We start from the raw sequence: 27,158 nt of genomic DNA, 5'->3' as shown, positions 1-27,158 counted from the left end.
GACAAATCATTTTGCTGCCAGTTCTACTTCGGGACCATTTCACACAGCTGCTGTCTGCTCAGTGGCTCTTGGGGGAGTGGGGAGTTGGCTGAGAGGCCAACTGACAAGCAAGGAAGCCCAGCAATGGACTGGATCCTGAAACTGACATAAGGCCTTCCAGATTTTCAGCCCAGCCAACCCCTGTGGCTGGGAGATATCTATCAGATCTAAAACTGACGGTGCTGGGTCCTTCTTCTGCTTGGCTGCCACTCACGTGCAGAAATCTGCCTCCTAGGCTCCCATGGTCCACAGAGCATGACAAGTGGGAGGGATAGCTGGTTTGAGCGCTGGCCCTGTAAAACCAGGGTTGTGAATTCAATCTGTGAAAGGTCTGAGGTAAATAGATTTAAAAAAAAAAAAATCTGTCAGGGTGGTACTCAGCCTTGCCGAGAGGGCACAGGACTGGACTTGATAACCTCTTGAAGGTCCCTTCCAGCTCCATGGGCTATGGCAAATAAGTTTCAAAGCTGAATATCCTCCCCTCCAAGGAGAGAGGGAGCTTGTGTTAAATGGGAGATGCCCAACAATCGGCTTTAAAAATAACAATAGGCTGTCAGCGTCAGCAGAGCTGGGAGCTCATGCTAGGCTTGGGACGTAGTAGTTAAGTTCTGATGTGTAAAAGGCCTGGTTTTCAGATAGGAACTTGCATCTCCTATGGACTTTAATGTAATTTGTGACAGCTCAGTTCTGCTGAAAATCAGGCTATTCCAGTTAGAGGCTTATAAAATTTTGAGAGCTAAGCAGTAAGCCCCCCACTGAGTGAGTGTGGACCAATTAGTAGCAGGTATTTCTTAAACAGCATCAGCAGTGTGCATATGTAACTGCTGATAGGTAGAACCCAACCTGGGACCTCTGGAGCTTACTGTATGAGCTGCTGCAGTTGGACCTAACAGCCCACATTCTATTAGTGACACCTGGAGGAAAGACCCAGTCTTTCTCTTGTAAGTGGTCCAAGTGCCACTACATAGGCGAGGGACCCACACCCAGCAGGTGCGTGGGTTACACATATGTAGCAGTAAAGCAAGGAGAGGAGATTGATCAGTTCTTAAACCTTCCTGGGGAAAGTGTTATGCCCAGCCCTCTGCCTCCACTCCTGGCTCAGCACTTCCAGGGCTTGTGGCAGCATCACATGCCTCACAGCTTTGAGCTGGGCTGGTTTTATTATGTGGTTCTTGATGTCAAGAGCAGCCGGAGCTTTCTCATTTGTTTATTGATAGCGCTGATGTGACAGGGTTTTCATGGCCCACCCAGACCTGGAAGGGTTAATGTGCACCTGTAGGTCCAATTAACCCCCCACCACACCTGTAGGGATGCCAGGTCTGAAAGGAGGAGGTTAAAATGAGAAGACCCTGCTCAGCTGGGTGTAGTACAGGTCAACAGCACTCACCTGGTGGGAGAACAGCTCAGCCTGAAGGGACGTGAGGCCTGACCACTGATCGAGCTTATGGGCTGGAAAGACAGATATTGTCAGGGAACAATTTGGAAGTACCTGGGGACCTGATAGGTTCTGGCAGGGGGTGGCTGGCCAGGGGAGGGAATGAGAGCTGAAGTGGGGGGTGGGGGGTGTGTGAGAATGAATAACACTGAAGGGGATAAGTGAGAAGCCCAGCTGGGCCCATTGCCTTTTTGTTTTGAGCTGGGACTCTGGATTTTGTTCCCCCTGGCAGGGGACTGGAGTGTTGCAGTGGCATTGCTGGAGTGTTGAGCCATGTAAACCAGGAGAGCTGATGGGGAGACTGAGGCAGGGGGGCCTTTAGTGTCTTCCCATCAGGAAGTGCACTGGGGCTGGAAGCCTGTTCAGACCTTGGTAGCACCAGCCACTGTCTCCTGCTGTGAGAGTGGTGCAGGCTGTGCTCAGCTAAGGTGGCCCCTTAACAGTTTCCTTCATACCTTGCAAGTGGAGCCCGAGTAAGAAGGTCCCTGTCTGCCCCTGCATTCGGTGGGTTGGAAGCAGCTGCCTCCTGACCGGTCCAGGGAGCAGGTAACGAGAGCTGAGGGAATGCAGGGAGCAGGGACTGGGCCCAGGCAGGTAGAGTTACAGGGCTGAGTGAGGAGGGGGAGCCAGGAGGAAGGCCGTGTAAAGAAGGGAGACCATGCCAGGCAGGAGACTGGAGGTGAGGACTTTGGAATGTCAGGGAACAGGGTGATTAAAGACTTAAGGAGCCTGGTGGGGATGGACAGGGGAATACATGTGTGTGTGGGAAGTTCAGTGCTCAACTGAACGGAGGAGGGCGTCCCCTGCTGCTCGCTGGCCAGAAGGCAAGGCGAGCATTGAAGTTAGCCCCAGAGCCATGGCTCCGAGCCAGTTGGCTGCATTGCTCAGCTGGGGCTGGCTGCTGGGGCTGCTCCCAGGCAGGGAACTGGGCAGTTGCTGACTTGTTGCTTCTGCCTGTTGGTGCCAAGTGACCGGGGCTGTGAGCCTGGCTGCTGAAGTCAGCCTGAGAGGCCCCAGGCTGTCCCTAGGTCTGGAAGCCAGCAGGCAGCAGCAGCTCCCTTGCTGTAAATCCCTCCGGGCAAGGCGGGAGGTGTGTACCTTGCCTGGCTCCTCAGCCCAAACTCAGCACCCGAACAGGCGCAGTCTGACTGGAGATGAGGCCCGGCTAACACGCTCCTGTGGCCTGTCTCCTTGGGGTCCTGTCAGGTGAGCAGAAGCGAGGCCCTCGAGTGCAGCCATCCTGCCCTTCCCCCACGGGCTTTTGCTGCTACTGGCAGCGCTGAGTGTGCGGTGGGGACCCGGAGTGAGGCTGCTGGGGGGTCTCTGCTTGTACAGCAGTGGCTTGTTTTCAATGGGGGAGGGGGAGTGGTGCGTCACAGGGCTGGGAGACACCTCGCTGCCCCCAGCCCTTAGCAAAACCTACACTTCCCTCTAGGCCTTGGCGCTCTGCAGGTTAACCATAGCCCCAGCTAATCTCCAAGCATCTCCTTGAAGCATCCAGCCCCTGCCCCATCGGATGATTGCTGGGCTCACAGATTCACTGCTTCCAAAGGGACATATAACCCTGCTTACCGGTTCCATGCACTGGGACGTGCTTCTAGTATGACCTCGTAGGAGCATATTTAAGAAAGCCCCAAGCTTCTAGGAGAAGTTTTGCATGGGCAAGTTAGCTCTCCCCATCTTGATATTACTACTTTCCTCATATAACATGTCACTCTTGCACAAGCACCCTTCATCCACGTGTAACACCAACAGACCTGGGTTGCCAGCAGCAGGGATAGAGCCTACAAGCATAGGGTCTAAAGCCCTGCACTCTACCACGTGAGCTAAAGGCCAGCTGGCTCTCAGCCACGGCTGCAGAGCAGAGACTTCGCTCACCCCAGATGAGGTCTCAGTGCCTCTGGGTACTACACATGGATCTCACATCGCTTTAAAAAGGAGGTCAATATTCTTATCCCCATCTTGCAGCTGGGGAAACTGACGCACAAGGCTTTGCCTGATCCCCTAGGAAACCAGCAGCAGAGGCTGGAACTGCAATCGGGTCACTAAGCCCAATCCATTGCTCTGTCCTCTACTCCACAGCACCTCCTGAAGCTGAGGGATAGAGAGATTAAGACCTGAAGAATCAAAAATGGCCATGGCTGTTTAGGTGTCCAAGTTGGTAAACCTTGGGCCTGACTGGCTGGGGATTTTGACTGGCAGTTTGGGAGCTAAGTGTCTTTAAAAATTACACCCTGAACCTGCAGCTGTAGGTGGAAAGGAAAAGCAGGAATGCAGATGTGTCTCCTGCAAGGAAGGGGGTAAGGAGGAGATCAGGCAGAGTGTGCATGTATTACACAAGCCCCGCGCTCCTGTCTTGTCAGGTGCACCAGAAACTTCCTGGCCATGGATTTTGATATTTTTCCCATAATTTCAAATCATTTGGGAACAGTTTGTGGAAAACCAGGAAGCTGGTAAATCTTCCCCAGGGAATTAAAGTAAAGCTGAAGCAGGAAGTTGTATCTGCAGCACGCTAGAAATGACAATATGCGCTTTGCCAGCAGAGGGCAGGAGGCAGCAAGGTTGTCAAAACTCCCGCAGCAAACCCTTGAGGCACGTGGGCACTAGCAGGCCCCAGGCAGCGTGAGGGCAGAGGTAGCGTGCAGAGGGGCGTAGGGCTCTGCTCTGTTGCATTCTGATCCTAGTGCTGCTCTTGGCATGGCTGTTCCTTTGCCTTCTATTTGAGCTGCAGTTTCAGCTCTAACATGCTGGGGTGCAAAAGCCCTGTGCCAAAACTGCGCCAGAGGATCAGCCTGGTGTGGTGTAGGGGCATCACGGCCAGGCCTCGTTTCTCTGACTGTACCTGGCTCCCCTCTCATACTGGCACCAAGGAGCAGAGGTATCACAAGAGCCCTAACATCAGCACTCTGGTACTGGGGGTGCTGGCCCCTGCTATGTAATTCTCTTTCAATGGGGAAAAACACAGACCTCTGCAGAGATCAAAGCACTCCCCTGAGCAGTGTTGCTTGCTTTGAAGTGGGATACCAAACTCCCAAGGGAAACTGATCAGTAGTACCTTGTAGGTCACCAGCTGAGATGCATAATGGAACTGTGCGCCAGAGAAGGCAGGGTTGAGATCCCCTTTGGGGTTTCTGCAGCCAGCTTTGCCATTGAGCTCTTGAATCTGCTTATACAGAAACACTTCCCACCCCCCAAAAACCATGGATTTGTGTTACTACTTGTAATATTTCAACTGGCAGGAGAAAAATGGTACATATATCCCCAGCTTCATGCTCAGTAATCTTCAGCACTTATTAGCTTCCATTAACTCCCACACAGCTCCTGTGAGAGAGAGAAGATTTGTCTCTGTCTCAAAGATGGAGACACTTGAAGCAGTGAGATTAGGGAATATGCCAGTGGGAGGGAAACAGAGTCAAAGCTTAGGGACTAGACAAGGGGCCTGAGTCCTGCATTCCCTGTAAGTTGAAGGCTTGGGTGGCTCTGCAGGAGAGATTCAAATCCTGTCCAACTGATTAGGAGAGCACCCACAGCTGGCAGCATGTTTCTGGTGGTGGTGCGCACCCATGCATGCCTGGGTATGCAAAACAAAATTTATTCCACACACAGATATGGTGAAAATTAAAGGGAACGTTGGCTGCTGTGCATGCTTGCTCTCCCAGAATGCACTTCCTGGAAGCATAGGAGAGGAAGGGACATCAAGAGGTCATCTAGTCCAGTCCCCTGCAATCAAAGCAGGAGTACATGAGAAACTAGACCAACTCTGACAGGTGTTTGTCTAACTGTTCTTTAAAATGGCAGAGATTCCACACCCTCCCTTGGCCGTTTGTTCCATTGTTCGACCACCCTGATAGGAAGCTTTTCCTAATGTCCAACCTAAACCTCCCTTGCTGAGACTTAAGCCCATTGCTTCTTGTCCTATCCTCAGAGGTTAATGAGAACAACTTCCTGACCAGTCTTGCACTCAGAGCCCAAATAATCATGCATCAAACGCAGCGAAGAGGCTTGCACGTGCATATTTCCTCTGTGTGTTCATCTTGAATTGATGCTCATGTTCTGTGAGGCTCTGATGCAAGACTACAGTAGGGGACTTAGGAAAAGGTGTTATCACTAGTGGCCCAAGAGATTAAATGTTGAATTCAGGTAACAGTCTGCGGGTGTGAAGGGTTTAGACCAACAAGCCCATGTCCATGCTAGCACATATGACAGCAAAAGGGGTGTGAAAACAATACCTGTGTGCACAGCACTGGGCAGGGAGGAAGAGACATCGCTCTCCCACTGGCATCATCAAACCAGCTCCGTGAGCAGCGATAGTTGTCTCCCGTTGGCACGATGTGGCCACACGAGCACTCTTACAGGGGTGTTGGCACAGCTGTGCCGGTGTGAGCTTGTAAGTGTAGGCATGGCCCAAGTTATGAAGTAAGAGGAGGGTCTCGTGCTCAGGAGCCAGGCTAGGAGCAGTTCTCCTGGCTCTGATAAAACAAGGACCAGTTTCTTGGCACATCACTGTTGAATCCCCCCAGGACGACCTGCAGGGCCAGCAGCGAAGGGCTGGACATGTTGTTTCCCTGTGTTCACAGCCCTGGTGAGCCCACTGGTTCAGTATTTAGGCCAAAGGGGCTCAGAAGGTTTCAGTGACCATCCCAGGACTGGTTCAACCCACTGCAGGCAGGGCATGTCCAGCTGCCGGAGATGTAGGTTGGCAGAGCCGTCCGTTCAGCCACTTCCTCACTCAACCACGTGGAGCCCTTATTTTAAAACAGAGACAGAAATCTCAAAGCAGGAGATTCATATCCCCATCACTGCTCCCAGCCCGGGCACCCCTTGAGGCTCAGATGCCAGCTGGGCCAGATATAGACTGAATATACAAACGTGCCAGTAGGGGTCAGCACGCCCTGCCTTCTCTCAGCAGCCAGCCACAAGCCAGGGGGCTAGGTTTGATTCACAAGGCAGGACTCAGAAAAGACAGTGGCCAGTGTTTTCAAATGGGGGTGCCTAAATCCCTACCGAGGCACCTCACTAAGTGACCTGATCTTTGAGATGGATGGCGGCTCTGGCCACCTCGTTACCTGTCTCATACCGGCATGCTGTGCTGTGCTGTGCTGAGCTGAGCTGAGCTGAGCTGGAGAAGTAGCTGCTCAACTTTGTACAAGGTGCCTGGGTCTCTGCCTCCCCTTGCATATTGCAAAACCAGTGAGCTTCCTCCCTGTGGATCTCATTTCTGCTGCCTGGATTTCCATGGCCATCAGTGTATTTTGGAACCAGGATGATGAGAGACCCTCCCCCTTCCCTGGCGCAGTGATGCAGTGATGAGATAGCCCCATTACTGCAGCTCTATCATGGGCCTTCCACAGATGGCAGGTGGAAGCATCCCCATGGCACTTACCCTGAGCTGAGCATCACCAGCTCCAGGTCAACTGGGCTATGCAGGAGCTGGTCCCCTGACCTTACTATCTGTGACTTGCCCGACCACCTCTACACGGGCAGATGCTGTTCAAACCTGGGCATGGAGACTGTTCCTCTCCTCAACAATCCTAGCATTTAAATAGGCAAAGGGTGGGAGGGGAGTAGGCCCAGAGGGGTGTGAGTTGCCCTAGCGTGCAGGGCAAGCACTTCAGTAGCAGGGCAAGGTCTCGGCGGTCACTGCTGAGGGCTCTTTGCCCTGGAGTGGGCCGCCGAGCTGGAGGACGTGCCTTACCCGGGGAGCAGAAGAGTCGCTCATTGGAACATGTTGGATTTTCATTTCCACCCCAGTGAAGACAGCGAAGTGCGGGGGCTCGTTGGTTCCCTTGCCTGCCACCAGCACCACACCAAGGTTATTTCCTAGGCCGATGCCTGGCTATGGCTGAGACGTACAGTTTTTAATTTATGCAGGAATGTCTCTCTTCCTACAATATTTAACCTCAGCTGATAGTCTGAACTGCTCTGTGAGAGTCAGCTTCATCCCCTCAGGAATGACCTCTTTGGGGCGGTGGTTAGTGGGTAGTGTCCTGTGCCCAGAAGATGCTGCACTGACACACTGGGAGTCAGAGCTCTGTCAGCACAGCTGCCCCCCTGAGCTGGAAGGACCTCCTCTTGGAGCGAGGAGGTAGCTCAGTCTGTGCGCGCTGGTCAGCAATGGCGATTGTAGCTGAGACATGATGGACTGAAATAACCCACTCCAGTGCTATGGTGCTGTGACTCCATGTGAGAACCTAGAGAAGTCGTGCCACATGGGACAGAATAGCTATGGAACACCGCGAGCTGTTGCCGCCAAAGCTGAATACGAACGGAAGATGTCCCTCCCCTTGTAACGTGCTGGCAGGACTGCTAAAATCAACATGTAATGCGGGACAGAGTTTTACTCCTAATCAGCTCGTGTCCTGTTCCCAGCTGTCTCCTGGGCCAGCTTTCCGATGCATCATGAAAAGAGAAAACCAGTGGTGACCTCATAAACAGTCCAAGAACATGGCCTTCTCCGGCGTAAAGAAAGCTCATCCTTGACATGACAGCACTGAAACCAAGGGTGCAAGTGGCATCTGTCACATGGGGCGGGCTCAGAATGCCACAAAGCAAGGGAACGAGAGGAAAGGAAGGTTTTAGGGAGAAATGGAACGAACAGGGAGAGGATCAACTGTTTGCCCTCAAAGTGTAACAAATGAAGAAAAGGAGACAGAAGAGGACCTAGGTAACAGGCGATTTCTGGAGGATCCAAAGAACAGTCATTCTACAGCGTAAATGGCAGTTCAAGGAAAAAGAGCTAGCGAGGGGTAAATAGTTGGAATGATTGTTTCCCTTTTGACAGTAGCATGCGCCCAGCCTGCAGTAGTTAGCAAACACTTTTCTCTTTACTCGCCACCTTGAACACAGAAGTGTCAGCCATAAATATGGACACTCTGCCTGAACGCCTGGCACTGGGGGCATTTGGCCACTGACTTCAGTGTGGTCAGGATTTCACCCAGTCTCTGAGCTGGGATTTTACATTCCGGTGTCTCTAGTTTTATGCAGGGCTTGTATCAAGCCCTATTTTTGTAGAAGGGTCGTTCCTGCTGTGCAAGGGGCTGTACAAACATTTAGGCTGAGGTGGGCCCTGGCTCACAGAATTCAGAGCCTATGTCCCACAGCCACTGGGAAGGGCACGGGCAAGGGTTTACGTACAGGTGGAGTGGTGTGCTGAGAAAGTAAGCCCTGACAAGAGGACTCATTTTTGTTTGCTATCCATAAACAGGAGATAACCGTGCTCTGCCCCAGCTCTCTGGCCAATGGGACCACCATGGGAATAGATCTTAAGGGAGGATTTGAAGGGCCTTATTCACTAGTTCTGGGATGTGATCCTGCATGTGGGACTTGGAGGAGTCAACCACCACAGTTCCAAATTAGATACATCAGAAGCCACTTAGCCAGGGTGTCCCTCCCGGTCCAGAGGAGAGAGAGAATTGTGCAGCATCTAATCTCCCTCCTCGCCCCTGCTGATTTCTGTTTCCCGCACTGTACACCATGGAGATTGCACAGACTGAGACAAATTGTAGCTGCTCCATCTCAGAAGAGCAGCGTTCCTTGGGAAGGCTGGTCTCCCCAGATAGTACAGTAATGCCAGTAAAGAGGCTGCATTTCCCACTGAGTGGGACTGGAAGGGGCCCATTCCCTGGGAAAGCGGTAATCGGTGAGGGGGTGCCACAATTTGAGAGGTACCTGCAGATGAGGAGAGGTGGAGAAGAAGAAAAGTGCATCAAAAACTGCCCCAGGCCCCTCCAACAGCTACCAACACCCACCCCTGCTGTGATAAGACCTGTGGCTCCATTATTGGGCTGGTCAGCCATCAACGGACTCACAAATAGGAGGGTGACATGCAAACATCCTGCTCATTATTGAGTGACCACAAAGAGGAGAGATTCCATGGGTCCCATCCCAATACGGTACATTGCAATGGAGACCATTCTGTGCACAATTTGCATAGACCAGCTTTTCTCCACGCTCACTTAGATATACTTTTGTCTGCCCCAAAGACACTAAATAGGGTACTTGCCTAAGTTGTGAAAATAACTAGGCCTTTTGGCTATCTCAGCACTGGGGGGGTGGCTGACTTCACTTGCTGAAAAGGTTCCGATTTTCAGAGAGGGCTGAGAACCCGTCCGCTGAAAGTTAAGGCCCAGACAGGAGTCATCCAAAAACTGAGACCAAAAATCTTGAGTCACCTCTGGACATTTTGACCAAGGTGTTTCTGAATGCCCCTCATGTGGAGGGCCGAGAGCAGAAGCATCCTGAGAACAACCCCACTGGACCAGAGCAATGGCCCATCTAGCCCGGTATCCTGCCTTCCGGCAGTGTCCGGTGCCCAGTGCTTCATAGGGAATGAACAGAGCAGGGAAGTTCATCAAGTTGATTCATTCTCTATCATTCAGTCCCAACTTCTGGCAGTCAGGTCAGAGATACTCCAGATAGGGGGTTGTAACTCTGACCATCTCAGCTTATAGCCACTGATGGACTCATCCTCCATGATCTTCACAACCTCATCTGGCCACAAGTTGCCGGTGTGTTGTGTGAAGACAGACAACCCTAAGCTTGTTTTAAACTTGCTGCCTGCTCGTGTCACTGGGTGATCCCTACTTCTTGTGTTTACGTGAAGGGGTAAATAACACTTCCTTGTTCACACTCTGCACCATTCACCATTTTGTACGCCTCTAGTCCATAAAAGACCCCTTCGTTGTCTCTTTCTTTAGATGAATACTTGCAGTCTTTTTAATCTCTCCTTACTTAGCTGTTCCATGCCCTAATCAAGGCATCAGCTAATAAGATCTTGGGTTGTCAGGAGTTCCAGGCAGGACTCTGAAGGGCACGTGCAGGTCAAAACTCCTTGTGGGCTGGCGGTCTCTATTTATGGTAAACAAGACTTTAAAAGCAATTTTGTTTGCATCTCCTTTGGTGCCAAACTCGGACTGTCTCTGTCAATATGACTTAAACAGAACGTTTCCTGTTGAGATAGGGTGGATTCACAAAAGAACTTTAAGTGCCTCAACTCCAGCCGTAAGCACCAAAGACTCAGGTTTGGCTACCTGCTCCTCAGCTTTGCAGCCAATCCACGAAGCTCCTGCTGAACACTGTAGGTGCCTGAACTCCCTCAACATCTCCATTTTTCCGAGTCCCATTTGTCTAGGTGCCTATGTTCTGCAGCTGGGCATGCACTCTGCTGCCTCCCTCTGGGTATCCAGGCACCCAAGTAGACAGAGAAGTTGATCACTGATATGCAATTTTAGCTACGCCAATTGTGTAGCTAAAATCGACTTATCAGTGGTTGACTACAGCGTCTGTCTACATGGAAGAAGGTTGATGGGAGTGGTTCTCCCATCACCTTCCTTAATCCTCCCCACTCGCAAGGAGTTCCAGGGTCAACTTTGACCCCGGAAAGCACTGTGCCATGCATGCACAACACAAAGTTCCAGAAGCCAGGGTAGCATGGCTTTAGCCTAAGCCCCAGAGGGATTTGCAAACCAGAGAAGAGACAGGCATTCCTAGACTACACGCAGGATCCAACATGGGAGACATCCTTAGAGACACCCTGCTGTGTCAGGTCCCATTCAGATTCCAGCGGCAGGAATCCACTTGATGACTTTTAGTTCAGCAGCTGGTGCACTTGCCTGCCATGTGGGAAATGCAGGTTCAGTTCCCCCCACCTAGCAGAGGGGGAAGCAAAGATTTGAACAGGGGTCTCCTTCCTCTTTGGAGAGTGCATCAGCCACTGGGAAGTGGGATATTCTGATTCACCTGTTGAAGCTCTTTGGATTAAACAGTGAAAGCATGGTTGGAACAAAGGGGCTGGACCTGGGGTCTCTGTCTCCCAGGTAGGCACCCAATCCACTGGCCCCATAGTCATTCTCAATCCCTCTGGGCCAACGACTGTTGAAGCATTTCTCCCTGCTCCATCCACTCCCTCATTGCAGATGCAGAGTGCAACAGCTTCAACAGGAGGTCCATGCTGCATGGTACCACCGCCGGACGAGGGGAATTGTTCAGAGACTGTCCATGGGTTTAATTATGCAAGGTGAGATGTACCTGAGCCAAAGAAAACAACCTGGGTTGGCCTCTGCTCTTCCCTGGAAGAGCTTCTGTAGGCGAGAGAAGATGAGAGAATGAAAGGCGCACTTGCCTATTAAAGGAGACTGCCAGCAACCAGCTACCAACCGCTGCTGGTTCTATGGTGGTTCTGCTGTGGGCACCTACCTAGGGACTGGAACGAGACCACCAATTCATCTGCCATACATGACCTAATATTCTTCAGAGGGGAACAACTTTCTGCCAACAGCAGCCAGATCAGAACTAGTGCCTTAAACTCTGAAGTGTTATCTGAGCCAGCCAGTCACTCAAGCAGCATGTCAATGTTACTGACCAGTCCCAGTGAAAGACTTCCTGAATGACGCTGAATGACCCTTTCCATCCCATGAGGTCCCAAGCCACAAACTCTCAGATGATCCAGAATGGGGTCTGGACTTTCCCAGAGAGTGGTGGTGGGCAAAGGCGGTTGGAATTCAGGGCTCTGCTTTGGGCTAATTTTTAGTACCCTACTAGGGTCTGATTTGCTGCTGCCTTGCACAGAGTTTGGTAACTTGTACTGCTGGCTGCCCTTAGTAGGTGTGCGAGTGGAGAACTACGGGTTATCAATACTGGCAACCACTTTGCTCAGGTGTGGGGATCAGGCTGGAGAGGTGAATGCTTACTCTGTAGCTCTACGCCTCAAGGGAACTGGCACTCCGCAGGGCCCGCTACCATCCCAGCAGTGAACAGCAGCATCTGGAAAAATCCACCTCTCTATTTGCATTTTGTAGGAGAGCCATATCTGGGGCTGCAAAACACTGAGATTTGGTCTTGTGGTGTTTCCTCTTTTCAGAATTGCCATCCCATTAGAAGACCAAATAACACATAGTTCAGCCTCACCCAGGGCTCCCTTAGGCAATAATAAACCTGAAATTGTAAATGCAAGACCTCAGCTGTAAGCCACGGCCCCCGGCACCCCTTAGAATGAATCTGTAACAATCTTCCGTTCCAATGGCTGGAAGCATGAATGACCTTGTGCAGCAACACCCGAGCCGTCCTGCGTATGATGCTGTTGAATGAAAGCCATGTACACGTGTGTGGCATGGCCTTTAGCCCTACGGCCGGTCAAGGACTCTCCACACTTGGCTCCTGTGGAAATCTCCACCCACCCACAACATATCCAGGTGATGAAATGAAACGAGGTGTTAATGGGATAGAACCTACAACCCCACCTTCACTATGTGTTGTTCAACAGCAAGCCCTAAACCTAAGTGGCTCTTTACAAACCTAAAGACCCAGTTTTCAAACAGAGGGACACTCTTAGGGGGCTGAATAACTGCCCTGATCTGCAGATGGCCTAGTTTGGAGTCAGGTGGCTGACAATTGTTTTGGCACGCATCAGTTCACACAGCTGCTGCCTGCTTGCTCTCTGCTTGGCTTCGTTTCCCAGCCCCAGAAGGCAAACTGACAAGCGAAGGAGCCCAGCAGCTGCAGAATCCTGAAACTGACATGAATCGCTCCAGCTTTTCTGCCACACTGACTCCTGCGTCCGCAAGGCATCCATTGGAGCGTGCAGTGGGTCCTCCAGAGTAAGGAGCTGACATCGGGGGGCAGCACCCTGCTTGACGGCCACTCCTCTGGAGAACTCCACCTCCCGGATCGCAGCCACCAGGGGAGGGGAGAAGTTCACAAGCTGGACAAAGTTCCTTTTAACCTGGGAACTAGAGCAAACCAGCATTAAAGCTCCCTGGTATTGGTGCAGCTGGATTCTCTGGGGTTTGTAGGATTAGGAAAACACATTGCCAAATCTGCTTTGTGAAGTCCAACTTGGAGCAGTACCTTGTTGCCCACCTAAAACTAGTCCTGTTGTTTCAGTCAGGGCAGTTAGACTTCTCCACCCTTCCCACACGCATGATCTGGCCCCGACTGTGCCCAGGCTCATGCCTGTGCTGAACGCGGTTTTCATCAACATTCCTTTCCCAGACAGCAGAACTGCTGTAGCCAGAAAGCCAAACCCCTGCACCCCTGTGCCACATCAGCACCGGCCTTGTGGTGCAATGTGGCTGCACTTAGCTTGCTGCCTTCTGCAGAAGAATCTCTAGATATTGCTTGTGGTGAATGCTGTGGGGGAAGAGATTTGGTTCGCAGACACCATGATGCCAGCCAAATCCACACACCTTGGTGACATGCAGACACAACAGCTCCCCAGCTCCTAGGCAGCTCAGACCTGGACTATCACAGGTAGTACCAGGGTCCCATTTTCCAGCCTGCAGTGCCCAGGTGATAAGCAGCTTGTAGGCTGGATAGCCCTGCCGGGTGTAAGGGCTCACTTTCCTGAGTACTGTATTTACTTAATTATTGGGCAAACATAAAATCCATTGTCTTGTTACTTGGCCATTGGGGTTTCAGCCAACCTGAGCCCTGGCCTCCCTTTCAGCTGGGCCACCATAACACATGTCCAGGCCCAGGGAACGAGCCACAGGCCCAAGCAGATTGCTGCCCAGATTCTGAGCATTCCGATGCAAATGGCTGGGGCTTTGGCCCAGAATGACAGGCGCACGTTTTATGGGCTACACGACAGCTTCCCCTTGGAAAACATGGCTCTGCAGGTGCAGAGAGGAAGCCTGTTAACCCCAACACATTCCTGTGATGCCAATGGCCTCCTGGCACCTTTGGCTTCTCCCTGGGATTGCAACCTCCATGTCAGGAAGGACAGCAGCTAAATATATGCAAGTGGGGTGGGAGTGAATGCAGAGAACTGGCCCGTTGGGTATGCATTGCTCCCTGAGTGGTTAAATTCCACAGATGATTGCAAGATAGGCCATACTGTCAGTAACGAATCACACCTCTTTAATGTGCCAGACATGACCTGTTCCCCCTGCAAATCAGCATGTTCCCAGGAGCCAGAACCCAACCAAGCACTCACTGTCCTGCAGCTGGCTGCACTCTGCCAGCTCCCTGCTCCCAACTGCCCAGTCTGAGCAGGGCCAATCAGCAAAGCACATGGAATACAGAGCAGCCCTTGAGCTCTGCAATTGGGGTCTGTCTCTGATTGCCACTTGCCCCTCTCCATGGTTAGGTCTCATGCTCAAAGACAAAATCATCAACTCTGAATACATTCTCTGGCCCATCTTCTAACCCATAATACATGTCATCCTCCTCTTCCACACTCTCAATCTGTCCTGACACTGCTGCCTTGGAGCCAGGACCCACGGCCAATGCAGAATGTCTTGCTGAGGCAGTAGCAGGTAGGTAGTGCTGAGATAGGGCTGGTGTTTGCTCCTGGGTTGGATCCTCCTGTTCCACCAGTGGCAAATCAATCAAAGCAAAAGCTCCATAGTGAGGAAGCTCAGAATTCTGTGGGTGCCCCTGTGAAGCAAACGGATTTCTCAGTGAGTCAGTGGATCCCCCCAGAAACTGGCTGCTGGAGATGGAGCCCTCTGAGGACGGCAGGTCAACGTCGTCTAGGAAGGAGGCCAGTGGCACTGCACCATGGGACCTCTCTGACAGGCTGAAAAGAGCATAAAGAAACATTGAAGGTCACAGATTCACTTACTGCCTTGTTTCTGTGTTGTTGTTTCCCTGTTTTGAGTTGTGGCCCTGGGGTTTACCGTAAATCAAGCTGAGCAGCTGCTCCCCAGGGTGTTGCTGGGCTCGTGGCAGTCCTTTTTGCTAGCTACCTTGTGTCTAGTTTTCATAATGGTGGAGCCCTGTCCCTCCATTACAGTACCTTCATAGAAGCCCCCCAGTGCATCCCTGCTCCTCTCCTCCATCTGCCCGGCCGCAGTCTCCAAGGACAGCTTGTGCAGGTCACTGTGGCCTTTGAGAGTGTCCTTCCTCTAAATCCTGGCGCAGATGTAATCACAATCTGGAGGATCTCCGGGGGGGGTAGTGACGTCAGAGCTCCTTTCATTCCCCAGGAGCCAGACCTCCTGTGAGTCACCAACTGAGTATCCAAAAAGAGTTTAAGCAAACGCCTCTCCGGCTATGATAGTCTTCACCTCTCATAGTGATGCTTATGGGCATGTTAAAAAGCCACCATGGTCTGCCCAGAGAAGGATGTGTAACCCACCCACCTACTGGGGGCTGTTCACGGTGCCATGTAGTGGCACCTGGACCACTTACACAGAGCGAGAACAAGTCTCTACAGCCTTAGCTGAGAGCCACCTGGCTTTTAGCACAAGCCATAAAGACTCCTACACTAAGCTCCTGAGGCCCCAGGTTCAAGATGGCCTGTGGGCAGTTAGAGATGCATTCCAGCAAGTGGGCCAGCGGAGTCCCACATTAATGGTTTATACCAGTGTGGGGCAACTTGTGCCCTGACGGCTGATGCGGCCCATTGGAGTTCTGTGTGTGGCCTGTGAGACATTTTGTTTATCTTTGCCCATGTACAGGGTGGCCAGATTCTACAGGTTTTCATCTGCTTGTTCATCCCTGTGTAGGACCCAGCTGGGACACTAAGGGGCCTGTGCCTTATTAGCAATCAGTGGGCAGGAAATAAGAACCCATGTTTGCTTTCAAGCAGGAAAACAGAACCCTGCAATCTCCCAGGAAAAGCCAGGATCCTGCAGTTAATCAGCCAGGGAGTGATTTTCAAAGGCACAAATGGGGCCCTGGCTGCCCTCGGTGCATTTGAAAACCTCCCCCTTTTCCAAAAAAGCCACCCCTCCTCTGACTTCAGTGGGAGCTGCCTCAGGCTCTCACGAGGTCCCAGCTGAGCCTGGGGCGTGTTTTCCTCCTTCAGGACTGGAGAAAGCCAGTTGCGTTAGCCTGGAGTTGTGTTTGGGAGAGGAGGCATGAAGCCCGAGAGCTGCACCACCTATGAACTCAGCACGTCCTAAATTGCCTGACTGCATTCAATCCAATGCCGTGTCTGCGGAGCGATTTCATGCCCTGTCGTTCACTCAGATCCCCTGCAGAGCCAGCTGCCGCTCACCAGATACTGCATTCCTGCTGCCTCACACAGCTCTTTGGCTTCCCAACCACAGCGACTAACCAGGCAGCCCATTCGCAGAACCCTTTTGCTGCTCAGCCTTTGCCTCCGGGCTCTGCTGCTGTCACGTGTCACTAGTGTCCAGATGGACCTGGGATGTGGGAATGCACCAGCCTCACAGCCATGCTTCCTACCAGCACTGCTGCTCTTCACATTGCAGCAGCTGACAGGTTTCTGGCCAGTGGGAGCTGTGAGATTGTGGTGGAGGTGGGGGCAGCATGAGGAATCTCCCCCTTCTGAGTGCTCAGAGAAGAATATGGCCCCTGGCACCGGCACCTCTGAGCAGCAAACTGGGGCACAGCAATTAGGGAGCATATCCCAGAAACCCATTGGGCTGCTGGCCAGGAGCCACACAGGAAAACACTGTCCCGCCAAAACCTGCCACTGGCACTCCAGCCCCTCCTTCCCCCCAGTCTTCTGCCCCCCAGCCCCATGTTACCCAAACTTCTGCACCCCTCCTCCTGCACCTATAACGCCGCCCTGACCGGACACTCAATCCCCTAGCCCCAGTCACAATGCCTAGCCAGTCCTTGAACACCCTCCTACACCTCTCCTCCAGGTCAGAGTCCTCTCCTGCACCCATATCTCCTCCATGATCCCACATATCCCAAACCCCTGCACCCCTGCCTCAGGTCACAACCCCTCTTTCGCCCAAACTCCCTCCCAGAGCCCGCACCTTTTCCTGCACCCCAGTCTCCTTCCTGGAGCTCCCTTCCTCACCCAACTCTGTTCTAGACCCTGCACTCCTCCGTTAATATCATGGCCCTTGACCACTTATCAAATTCTTCCAGTTCCCCCCCTCAAAATTTTTGCCCATCCCAATTTAGCTGGAAGGATTTGATCGCCATCTATTTTTTGGTCTATTGTTATGTCTGTAATGACTCAGTTTCCAAAAGTGCAACTGTCATGCCTGTGGGCTCCTCTATAGCAGTTCCTCAAGGTTATCTACCTGCTGATAGTTGCTATGACCGCTTGTGCTGCTGGATCTCTGTAGGTTTCTTCATTGTTCTCTGAGATCCTGTGGACATCAGCTGTGGCCTGTATGAAAGGATGGGGACAGTCTCCTGTCTTGAGTTCACAGTCACCTAAGAGTGGGGCAGTTTGAACCCTTAGATGCTCCTCGGAGCCTTTTGCTTTCCTTTGGATCTGGTCGTAAGATGGCAGGCTTGTCTCATAGACATTAGCTTCTTCCTCACTGGTGTACGGAGTCTGGGAGCTGAAGGTAGGGGAAAAGAGACAAATAGAAAGCATCAAATTCTGCCATTTAACTGAATTCCAGTAGTTTCTGCTCTGAAGCAGCAATTTTATTATTTTCTGAGAAAGAAGCAAATAAAATGCCATAAAAGGAAGCGGATTTGTCTTAGAGATAGGTCAGATCATAGATTCCTAGAACCGGAAGGGACCTCAAGAGGTCATCACGTCCAGTTTCCTGCCCTCTTGGCATGACCAACCACCATCCCTGTTCGGTATTCATCTAACCTGTTCTGAAATACCACCAATGATGGACATTCTACAGTCTTCCTAGGCAATTTATTGCAGTGCTTAACCACCATGACAGTTAGGAAATTTTTCCTAATGTCCAACTTAAACCTCCCTTGCTGCAATTTAAGCCCTATTTTCAGAGCTTAAGGAGAACAGTATCTTTCCCTCCTCCTTGTAACACCCTTTTAAGATTTGAAAGCTGCTATCATGTCCTCTTTCAGCTTTCTCTTTTCAAAACTAAATAAACCCAATCCTTTTCATTGTCTCTCACAGGTCATATTTTCTAGATTTTTAATCATTTTAGTTTCTCTTCTCTGGACCTTCTCCAATTTCTACACATCTTTCTTAAAATGTGTTGCCCAGAATTGGACACAGCACTCAAACTGAGGCCCAGTCAGCGCAGAATAATGACTTCTCATGTCTTGCTCACAACACTCCTGTTAATGCATCCCTGAATCTTCACATCGAAACTCCCCAGACTCTGGATCCAGCCCACAGTGAACAATAGTCACCTCTGCTGAGAGGTGGTGAAGTTATCTCTTGATCTTAGTCTAGGTCCTACTGAGAACCTGCAGTAAGTACATCCTTTCAGATGCCAATGGCAGTCTGACGTGGAGGACTTTGCCTTGGAAAGGACTGCAGGTTTGGCACACACTGAACAAGCACTACACTAGGCCCACCAGAGGAACATCAGAGGGGGACTTCAGTGGAGGATTTTGCCTGGGAAAGAGCTGAAATCAGTAGAACTTCTAGCTGGGAAAAGACAGTGGAATAAGGTCACATCAGCCTCTCCCTGCCCTGCACATACACTACTGTTGGCAGCCTCATCGGAGAGAAGCCAAGGGTTGGAAGAACATGGAAATGGAGTCCTGCGTTCCATAACAAACTGGTTGTTTTTCGGGTTTTTTTTAGACAAAATATTTTTAGCCCTCCCTCGTGCCAGGGTTTTCAGAGACTGACCTCACCCCCGAGGCACACAGATAACCTTGTGTACAAGCTGAGACGCTAATTAAAAACCAGATTGCAAACTGTTGAGCTGAGTCTGGAAACCTGGGATCTTTCTGACATACCAGCTCTTCTCCGGAATTTCGTTTTCTGTCGAAACGGCAGGCTGGGGTGAGAGGAACTTCTCAGACTCCGTCTCCATGGGGACAAATGTTATCTGGAGGGGAAACAGGGAGGAATGAATGGTTCTTCTGAATGTGAACAAAGAGGGTGAATCTCCTGCAGCAGAGGAGGAGTTTTCCCGGGCTATCATTAACTCCTTCCTAGCAGTGAAATCACACTTGGCTCATGCCATAAGTGGGTATTTTTGCATCCAAATCACCGCCCAGGAAGAGGTAGCTAAGGGTCCAGATCACATTTACAAAGAATGAACCATACCCAAGCTACTCCCCTGGCCATGAAACTTGGGCTGATATGCAGAACCAAAACAGAGGCTCAGTCCTGCAAGATCCTGAGAGTCCTGCTTGTACTGAGCCAGCTACTGGTCGGGCAGACTCTGGAGCACCAGTTCCAGAAAGAGTCATCAGCCTGGCCACCCTCAGCACCATCAGAAATTATTGCAGATCTTGAGGAGAGAAAGGCCCCTTCAGAGAAAGGCAGAATGTCTCCCAAAGGGCCCCTTCCAGTGAGTCCCAGCTGTGCCATGGACTTCAGTCTGAGGGGAAGACGGGGTCTCCATGGCTTTGTCCCCCCCTCCAGGAGACGTGTTTGGTGGCCAGAGCCCTGGGAGATGAGACATGGGATTCTTCCCAGGTGGGGATGGAGGTTTGAGTTGCAGCCTAAGGGCTGCAGTCCTGAAATGGAGACATCATCTGCGAAAGGATGGGCCCAAGGGGCTGGATTCCCAGCGCTCCCCATCCACACCCCACAAACTGTGGACTGGCTCTGCACTTCGTGGCCGGCCTTTATTGCTATTATGGGCCAAACCGCAGCCCCAGAGCCAACCCTCCTGCAGACCTTCTGGAGCCTGGATCCGGACCAAACGCTGTGGCTTACAGCTGTCTCCCAGTGACAGTTAAAAAGGCTGAAGTGCCAGCAGTTACAGCTCTGGAGCGGGTGCTCTGTCACAGGCGAACCCTTCAGCTTCTTGTGCTGCAACCGCCAGCTCTGTCCCGCGCCCATCTCCCCACCCTCTGCTGGGCCACGCCACAGCATGCACGCTCACTGGCACCAGACCTACCAAGGAGCCCTTCTGCACCACAGAGCGGGGCAGGCTGTGCTGCTCAGGGAAGCTGCTACCTATGGTAGCAGGAGACCTCCTGTCACCATAGGTACTCCCCACCCCAAGAGGCAGTAGCTGCGTTGATAGGGGAAGCTCTCCCAGCGCTGTGCTACTCCAGGAGTGCAGTTGATAGACCTGTGTCACTTGGGAACCCAAGACTAGAGACATGAGGCTGTAATCTAGACCGGGCCTAAGTCTAACCCTCGAGCTAATATCTTGTTCCCATTGGGAAAATGGTGTTCTTGGATAGGTGCTTCTCCAGGAGTTTCATTGTTTTACTGCGCTACCAACATTCTTCAACAAGGGTTTTTTTTAAAGGGCCATTAATGACCCACTTAAGTCAAAGGGGCTGTGGGGTTGCCATGGATTCAACAGGGCTTAGGGTTCTTTTTCCCGTAATTGAAATGCAACCCCAGAGGGAGAGCGCACATACAAGGGAGAGTGAAGTCTGCTTTACAGCCTTGGCTGAGTCCCAGCTGGCCTTTAGTTCATATTGTAGAGCCCAGGGCTTTAGCTTTTAGGTCACAGGTTCAATCCGTCCTGCTGATGACTCACGTCCATCAGTGTTACATAAACTTCAAATAACTTCATACAAAACTTTCTGCAATGGAGGAGCAACAAATAAATGCTTCCCCCACCCTGCATCTTCCTGGCTATCTCCTGTATCTTCTACTTGAACAACAGTGGTGTTCGTTAGGTGAAAGATCATTTATTCCCTTACCGTACAAATGTCTTACATGGCATCATGAATTTGTATAATAAGCAGCTTGCATGAAAACATTGCCGCTGTGCCAGCCTGCCCTTCTGTTGTGTGTCTCCCAAGGGAACTGGTTTAAAGAGTCCCATTCGGGCCAAAGGAAGCCTGTGGAAAGCAGACAGCATTGGAAGGGGCCTGGGCCCTCTCCTTCTCCTTCAAGATTTGGCACTCATCTGCTCAACGTCCATCTTCTGCATTTGGAAGGGGAGGGGAATGTGGATTTGGGGAGAGGTGACTCTGAGAAATGAAACCAGGCTTTTGTCATCCTTTGATGCCTGTTGATCCTTGAGCAGCAATGAGTTACACTGCAGCTGTTCGTGAGAGGTGTAGGAAAGGGCAGTTAAGCGATAGGTTCTTTCAAATGATTCCCTCTCTCATTAGTGACAGGGACTCACTGCACTTCCCTGTGACAGGCAGCATGGCTTTCAGTAAAGACTGAAGGGTTTTTAGCTCTAGATCAGAAGAAAGAAAGACACCTTCCCAGCTTACCCTGTGCCCGCTTCACTTGTAATTCTCCAGAGGTGGTAGACAGGCTCCTTAGCTGCTTTGGCATCCTAAGGGTTAAGGCCAGCCTGGCAGAAAGCAGGCTCTTCGGGGTTAGAAAGGCAAAGTACTTTGAATGGATGGAAGGATGCACAGTTTTGTAACCCCACACAAATGCAGTGCCCCAAGCTCCCTTCTAGGGACCCTGGCAATGTGTCTGTTTCCCTTTGCCCATGCACAGAGATAACAGAAGGTGCTGTGGGTCAAATGTAGACAGGAGGGCAGAAGAAGTGACTGTCCTCTCTTCCCTCCCCACTCACAGCTGCTTCCAGTATTCTTCTGCAAACCACCCTGAACTTACGGTAACTTTGAAAATGAATCTGAATGCCCGACTGTGGCAAAGGGCATCTTGTGAAGCCCCTTGATGCTCCCAAGCCCCTCTCGAGGGAAGAAGTGGATTTCACACCCAGGAAAAATTGCCTGCCAGCCAACAGGACATATACACTCAGCAGTATCCCCGAGCCAGCCACAAGCACTGACGGATGACAGATCAGCTCCCAAAGGAGAGAAAGAATGCTGGGCCAAGCCTAAGGGTGACTGGCCAGTCATTACTAGTGGCTAGTCATACATCTTACTTTTCATCCCTGAGTCTCACACCATTTTGGAAGCAAGGATAAGTACCACTGTCCTCAGATGGGGAAACTGGTTCCCACAACAGTTGAATAACTTGCCCAAGGCTGCTCAGTGAGTCAGTAGCAGAGATGGGAAGAGGCCCCACATCTGGTGCCTTACCTTCCCCTTAGAAGGGCAGGTGGCTACCACATGGGTGTTTAAGCCATCAGCTATTATTGCTAAGCCCCCATAGATGGTTTTGGGCTCCCAAAGATGCCTTGCAGTGCCCAGCCCATAGACCCCTGCACCTGAGAGGCAGACTGAGAAAGCCCAAATAAGAGACTTGCCCTACCTTGGGGTAGCACTGACACATGCTCCAGGTGATCCCCACTGCTATGGTCAAAACCCCCAAGGTGCAAAAGGTGATGTAGACCTGGGGCTTGTCCACACTCATGATGAACATCCCAATCATCACCAGGAAGAAGCCCAGCACGATGAGGCCGTAGCGGAAGGTTTTATCCTCAGCCATTGAAAACCAGACAGGCAGAAACCAACTGCAGCACGCAACTGTGGAGCCAGAGCCCTGGGCTGGGAGGGGACAGGTGCCAGGAGCCCTTTGCCTGCCTCCGTCCCAGCCAGTTCTCCTCCAGTGTACAGCCAGGAGTGTTTTTCCAGAGGCTGGCAGGAGCTGAGGCTCAGCTGCACATGCAGACCAGTCCTGCCCAGGTCTGAGCCAGCCAGTTTTTAATGGGAGTGTAATGAATGCAAACACCATCCTGCAATTCACACTCCAGTGAAGCTGCCCTGCACACCTCACTGTAACCTTCCCCCTAGGCACATGTCGCACAGGCTCCAGAACATCTTACCCAGAGGGTGCTCCTCCGCAAGGGGGAGAGGGCAATAGCCCCAGGGCCCAGAGCTAAGGCTAACCCCTGGGCTCTTGCACTCACCACCCCATGCCTGGCTATGCCCACTGCTGGGGCTGGAGCTGGCTGGGTGGTTTGCAAGCAGTGGGCAATCCAGAGCAGGCAGGTGGGCCGCGCCTATTTCTTGTTTCAGTGCTCTGCACAGATTTCTACGGGTGCGTCTATGTGAGGACAGGAACACTCTAGCTATACAGGGGATGGGATAGAATATTTAATCTGCCCTCTGCATGATGTGGGGGAGGGGGTGTGGGGCCGGTGACGTGCCGACCTCCCTTCCAGCCTCAGTTCTAGAGGGGGTGATAAATCCCTTGCTGTCCTGTGTCTGCTCATGCTTATACCAGTGCTGAGGAAGAGACGCTGCTTTCCTTTGTGCAGACAAAAGCCACTGACACAGGAGAAGAGACGGGATCAGCCCAGGTAATGACCTGATGTCCGATGTCAGCCAAAGCTACTGTCGGGCCTGCACTGCTGAGCTGTAATAGTGTCACATCTATAGCAAAGATGAAGCTGATGCTTCCAGGAATACCCTACAGCGGGGTGAGCAAACTTTTTACATCAGGCCCCACTTTTCATCCCTGGAGTTAGCAGGGTGCCCTCCTCAACCTTTCAATTGTCATCCAAACTGATGGAAGTTTCAGTTCTGTTCATGTGAAAAAAAAACTTTCAACACCTGTAAGAAATTGTGGACTCCTAGAACTGGAAGGGACCTCAAGGGGTCATTGATTCCAGTCCCCTGCGCTCATGGCAGGTCCAATCAGCATCTAGATCAGTATAATATAAGTATGTAGACAAATATACAGAAAATAGGCTTGTAGGATGTAAAAACATTATTAAACGGTATATCAATGGCAATACATGTCCATAGAACAGGAACATATCTCAACATTTTAATGAGATGGATGAGCCTGAGCCCCAGCAGCTGAGTATGCTACACCCCCTTATGAAATTTCATGCCCCACTGAGGGGGCCTGCCTGTCACTTTGCACACCCCATCCTACAGTGAGGTATGTCTGGGTTCTGTGCCTGTTTCTTTGCACCAGTAAGCTATTGAAAGGGAAACGCTGATGATTTATTAGTTGTATTTGTGTAGCACCTAGGAGTCCCATGGCGCAAGGCGCAGTGCAGACACCTAAGATAGCAGACAGTTCTTTGCTCCAGGCAGCTCACAGTTAGGCAGGATGCAACAGGATAATTCCTTGTTAGTGCTGGAAAGTTCATCCTCTTTTTGCAAGGCCCACTAGCATGAAGGTCACAAGATAGAGATGAATATGCACCATTGCTGTGCGAGAAATCACCAGGCACCAAGAAGACACTGAAAGCTCTTGCCCCAGGGGAGTGTTTTGATGGGGTTCTGGATGGTGCTGGGCAAAATGTACTTTTTTGCAGAAAACTGCAGGAAAAAAATATGGTTATTTGGTTCTTGGTTATTGTAAAACAGAAACCAGAATTACCAGTTTTCAAAAATGGTGTTCATTTTCAAAAAAACTACTTCTGGTAGAAAAATGTTTAGTGCTATGGTAAAGCTTTTACCCGGACTGTGAACTTTACCTGAAAACGTTTTGCTTTCCAGGTTTTTTAAGCAGTAAGAGAAAATGTGAGTCCAAAATTACATTTTCCCCTTCAAACGTTAGTTTGGGGTGAAATGCCGTGTTCCATCACCGTTTCTTTCTAAATTCAAGCACTTCAGCCAACTCTAGTGACATGTCTTGCTAAGGGAACATCCACCCCAAGGGCCACTCAGAAATCCTACAGGGAGTTAGCAATCACACCCACACTCGAATGGATCAGATTTTTCTTTCTTTCACTCTTCACTAGACAGACACTCAGCTGCCAATGACCATCAGGGCCCTGGTCTCCAGGAGACGGATTGAGGACACCATTTGTGAGTGCCCAGGCACTATCCCAAAGTTATATGGAAGGAAAACCTTCCCCACAGCAGCTGGAAGTGTTCTCAGAGCACCAGTAGCATGGATGCTAATGTCTGTCTTGAAATCACCTGGTGGCCTGCCTAGGAGAGAGTGTGAGCAAGGGGCAGAGAAGGCAGTGAAAAGAGACCCTCCAGTGAGAAAGGAGGGTGGGAAGCAGAGTCCAGGAGAGCTAGAGGAGTGAAAAACAAACCCACGGCCTGTGAAGGAAGGAGCAGCAATGGGGAGAGAGAACTGCACAGGAACACAGCACTGCTCCCATTCCTAACAGAGGCTATTTGGCTTGGGGGTGGAGGCCATCTCTCTGGAGACAGGGACCTCATGCTTCCCCTCTGCTAGGAGGCCAGGTGATTTTTAAATGGATTCATCCTTGAGGGCGGGGGGTGGCGGGGCGGAGAATGGCTTAGATGACAGAGCAGACGGCGCTACACATCCAAAGCACCAACGCGTGAGGGACGATCTCAGGCTCTACTCCTGGTCTTTGAGACCCTGGAGACTAGCGCGGCAGAACTGCCCAGGAAGAGGCAACTCTCATGTCAGTGTGTCTCACTCCCTCCTCCGACGATGCACCCGGGGCTGGGGCCTTGTAGTCTACACACATGGGGCCAGGAAGGGCGGGTTAGTCCTGCCTCCTGTCCCACTGACGCCACCTCAGACAGTGAGGTCAGAAAGGTGTCGTTTTAGCATCATGGTGAAGGGCAGGCTTGTTCCACGTAAGCGTGTTTAAAAGGGTTATGGCTTACGGCGGCATGTCCCTTACCCAACAGCTCACTGGTCCCCCCGGACCCTGGGGGGTCCAGCTGTGTGGGCGGCATGTGTGCCTCTCCCTAGCCCCCTTGAATGCTCCCTGGCTCTCATCTGGCAGTATCCCCCTGAAAAATGGATTCAGGGTCAGTTGGGCTAAAAGCTTTGGGCTCATGGCGCCCCCTTGTGGCTGTGACGCACAGTTGCACCAGCAATGGTCAGTATTACAGGGACACCAACTATCAGTGGGTAATGGATGGAAAACGAGAAGGGCCCCATTCTCCCCTTTGCAAGAATTGCCCTGCACTGTGAGCTTAACGTTCCAGTCCTTCCCTCGGGGTGCAGGGCCTCACGTGGCCTAGAAATAACCCAGGAGCACAGACCCCTGCCCCGAAACTATAGCCCATTCAAGAGTCACAAAGCCTCTCCCCCCAACCTCCACAGATCGTGGCCAGCCCCCCAGAGGCTTTGCTCCTTAGAAGCAGTGCCTCAGTGGAACAATGTCACCAGGTACCACCATTCTTACTGTTACCCCTCGATATTAACCCACCCACACAGACAGAAACGAGAGCCTGCAGCACCCACAGGCTCCTTTGGCTGTTTTCTGTCATCACCCCTGGGTGGCAGGGAAGCGTCTGGAGTAGCCCAGCCATCCCGCCACTGCTGTGAAGCCAGAGTCCCTCTAAGCCTTCCTGGAAAGGACTGCTCAATGCGGGGTGGGCATGTGTGTGCATTGTCCACAAGCCAGCACCAGTCAGTCTGAGGCTGCCTGAGTGAACCCTCTGCCACTGTGCTGATGGCCGGCCAATCCCAGTCTGGTGTCGCTTGACAGCCTGAGTCTGTGTCCATACGACAGGCTTCTGCTGATACAGCTGCGCTGGCCAGGGTGCAAAGCAGTGTGATCCCTGCCCCGCACAGCTGAACCAGCAGAGGCCCCTAGACGCAGTACTAGGGACACACCTGCTTCCAGTGGCAGAGCGTGTTTCATTTCTGTGGGTGTTTTCACTGTGCTGGTACACAATGCTACTTTTCCAGTATCACCGTGTCCACGCAAACAGTGCTTCACCGGTATGATATCCTGGTATTCCTTGGTAGTAAAGTGTGTGCCTGGTGATGACATGGCCTGAATGTACATTGAACCCTGCTCAGCCCCTGAAAGCAAAGGAGCATGGCCCTTGCTGCAGAGCCCACTCCACATACGAGGCTCAAGGACTCTGTCTGGACTAGGGAAATCTACGCTGCCATGGTGGCGTGATGCTGCTACAGCCCTCAACAATGCCGAAGTGCAGCAGGCATTAGTGTCTAATTCAGCAGCTCTCAGATAAGCCCCTGCCTGTGCTGGTGCAGCGTGGCTACCTTAGTGCCTGTTGGAGGCACATGAATTAGTGTACCTACAACAGCATGTGTCTCCCTAGTCTATGGCTTGCGTTATATAGGAGGTCTGACACCGTGATCACAATGGGGCCTGGAAACTAGGAAGCTAGATGCAGCTGCAATGAGTGTTAAAGTGGCGGTAATTAGAATAGGGGC

The 27,158-nt window shown here is 51.6% G+C and overlaps 1 protein-coding gene across 3 annotated transcripts; it reads right to left on the bottom strand.

Annotated features, from left to right (window-relative positions):
• Positions 1-14,291: 14,291 nt before the first annotated feature.
• On the bottom strand, positions 14,292-22,732 carry BSND (barttin CLCNK type accessory subunit beta). Of its 3 annotated transcripts, XM_075002742.1 has the most exons (5): positions 22,386-22,424; positions 21,428-21,527; positions 19,025-19,116; positions 17,422-17,688; positions 14,292-14,990 (listed from the first exon to the last, which is right to left on the bottom strand). In XM_075002742.1, the coding sequence occupies exons 3-5, from the start codon at positions 19,099-19,101 to the stop codon at positions 14,555-14,557; spliced, it is 780 nt and encodes a 259-aa protein (XP_074858843.1). In that variant the 5' UTR covers positions 19,102-19,116; positions 21,428-21,527; positions 22,386-22,424; the 3' UTR covers positions 14,292-14,554. The 3 variants fall into 3 exon arrangements, with proteins under 3 accessions (XP_074858843.1, XP_074858841.1, XP_074858842.1); XM_075002740.1 differs by lacking the exon at positions 21,428-21,527 and having other exon boundaries at positions 22,386-22,732; XM_075002741.1 differs by lacking the exons at positions 21,428-21,527; positions 22,386-22,424 and adding an exon at positions 22,467-22,732.
• Positions 22,733-27,158: the final 4,426 nt, after the last annotated feature.

Source organism: Carettochelys insculpta, chromosome 9 (genome assembly GCF_033958435.1).
Source record: "Carettochelys insculpta isolate YL-2023 chromosome 9, ASM3395843v1, whole genome shotgun sequence".
Taxonomy (NCBI): Eukaryota; Metazoa; Chordata; order Testudines; family Carettochelyidae; genus Carettochelys; species Carettochelys insculpta.
This window is presented reverse-complemented; position numbering and strand designations above follow the sequence as displayed.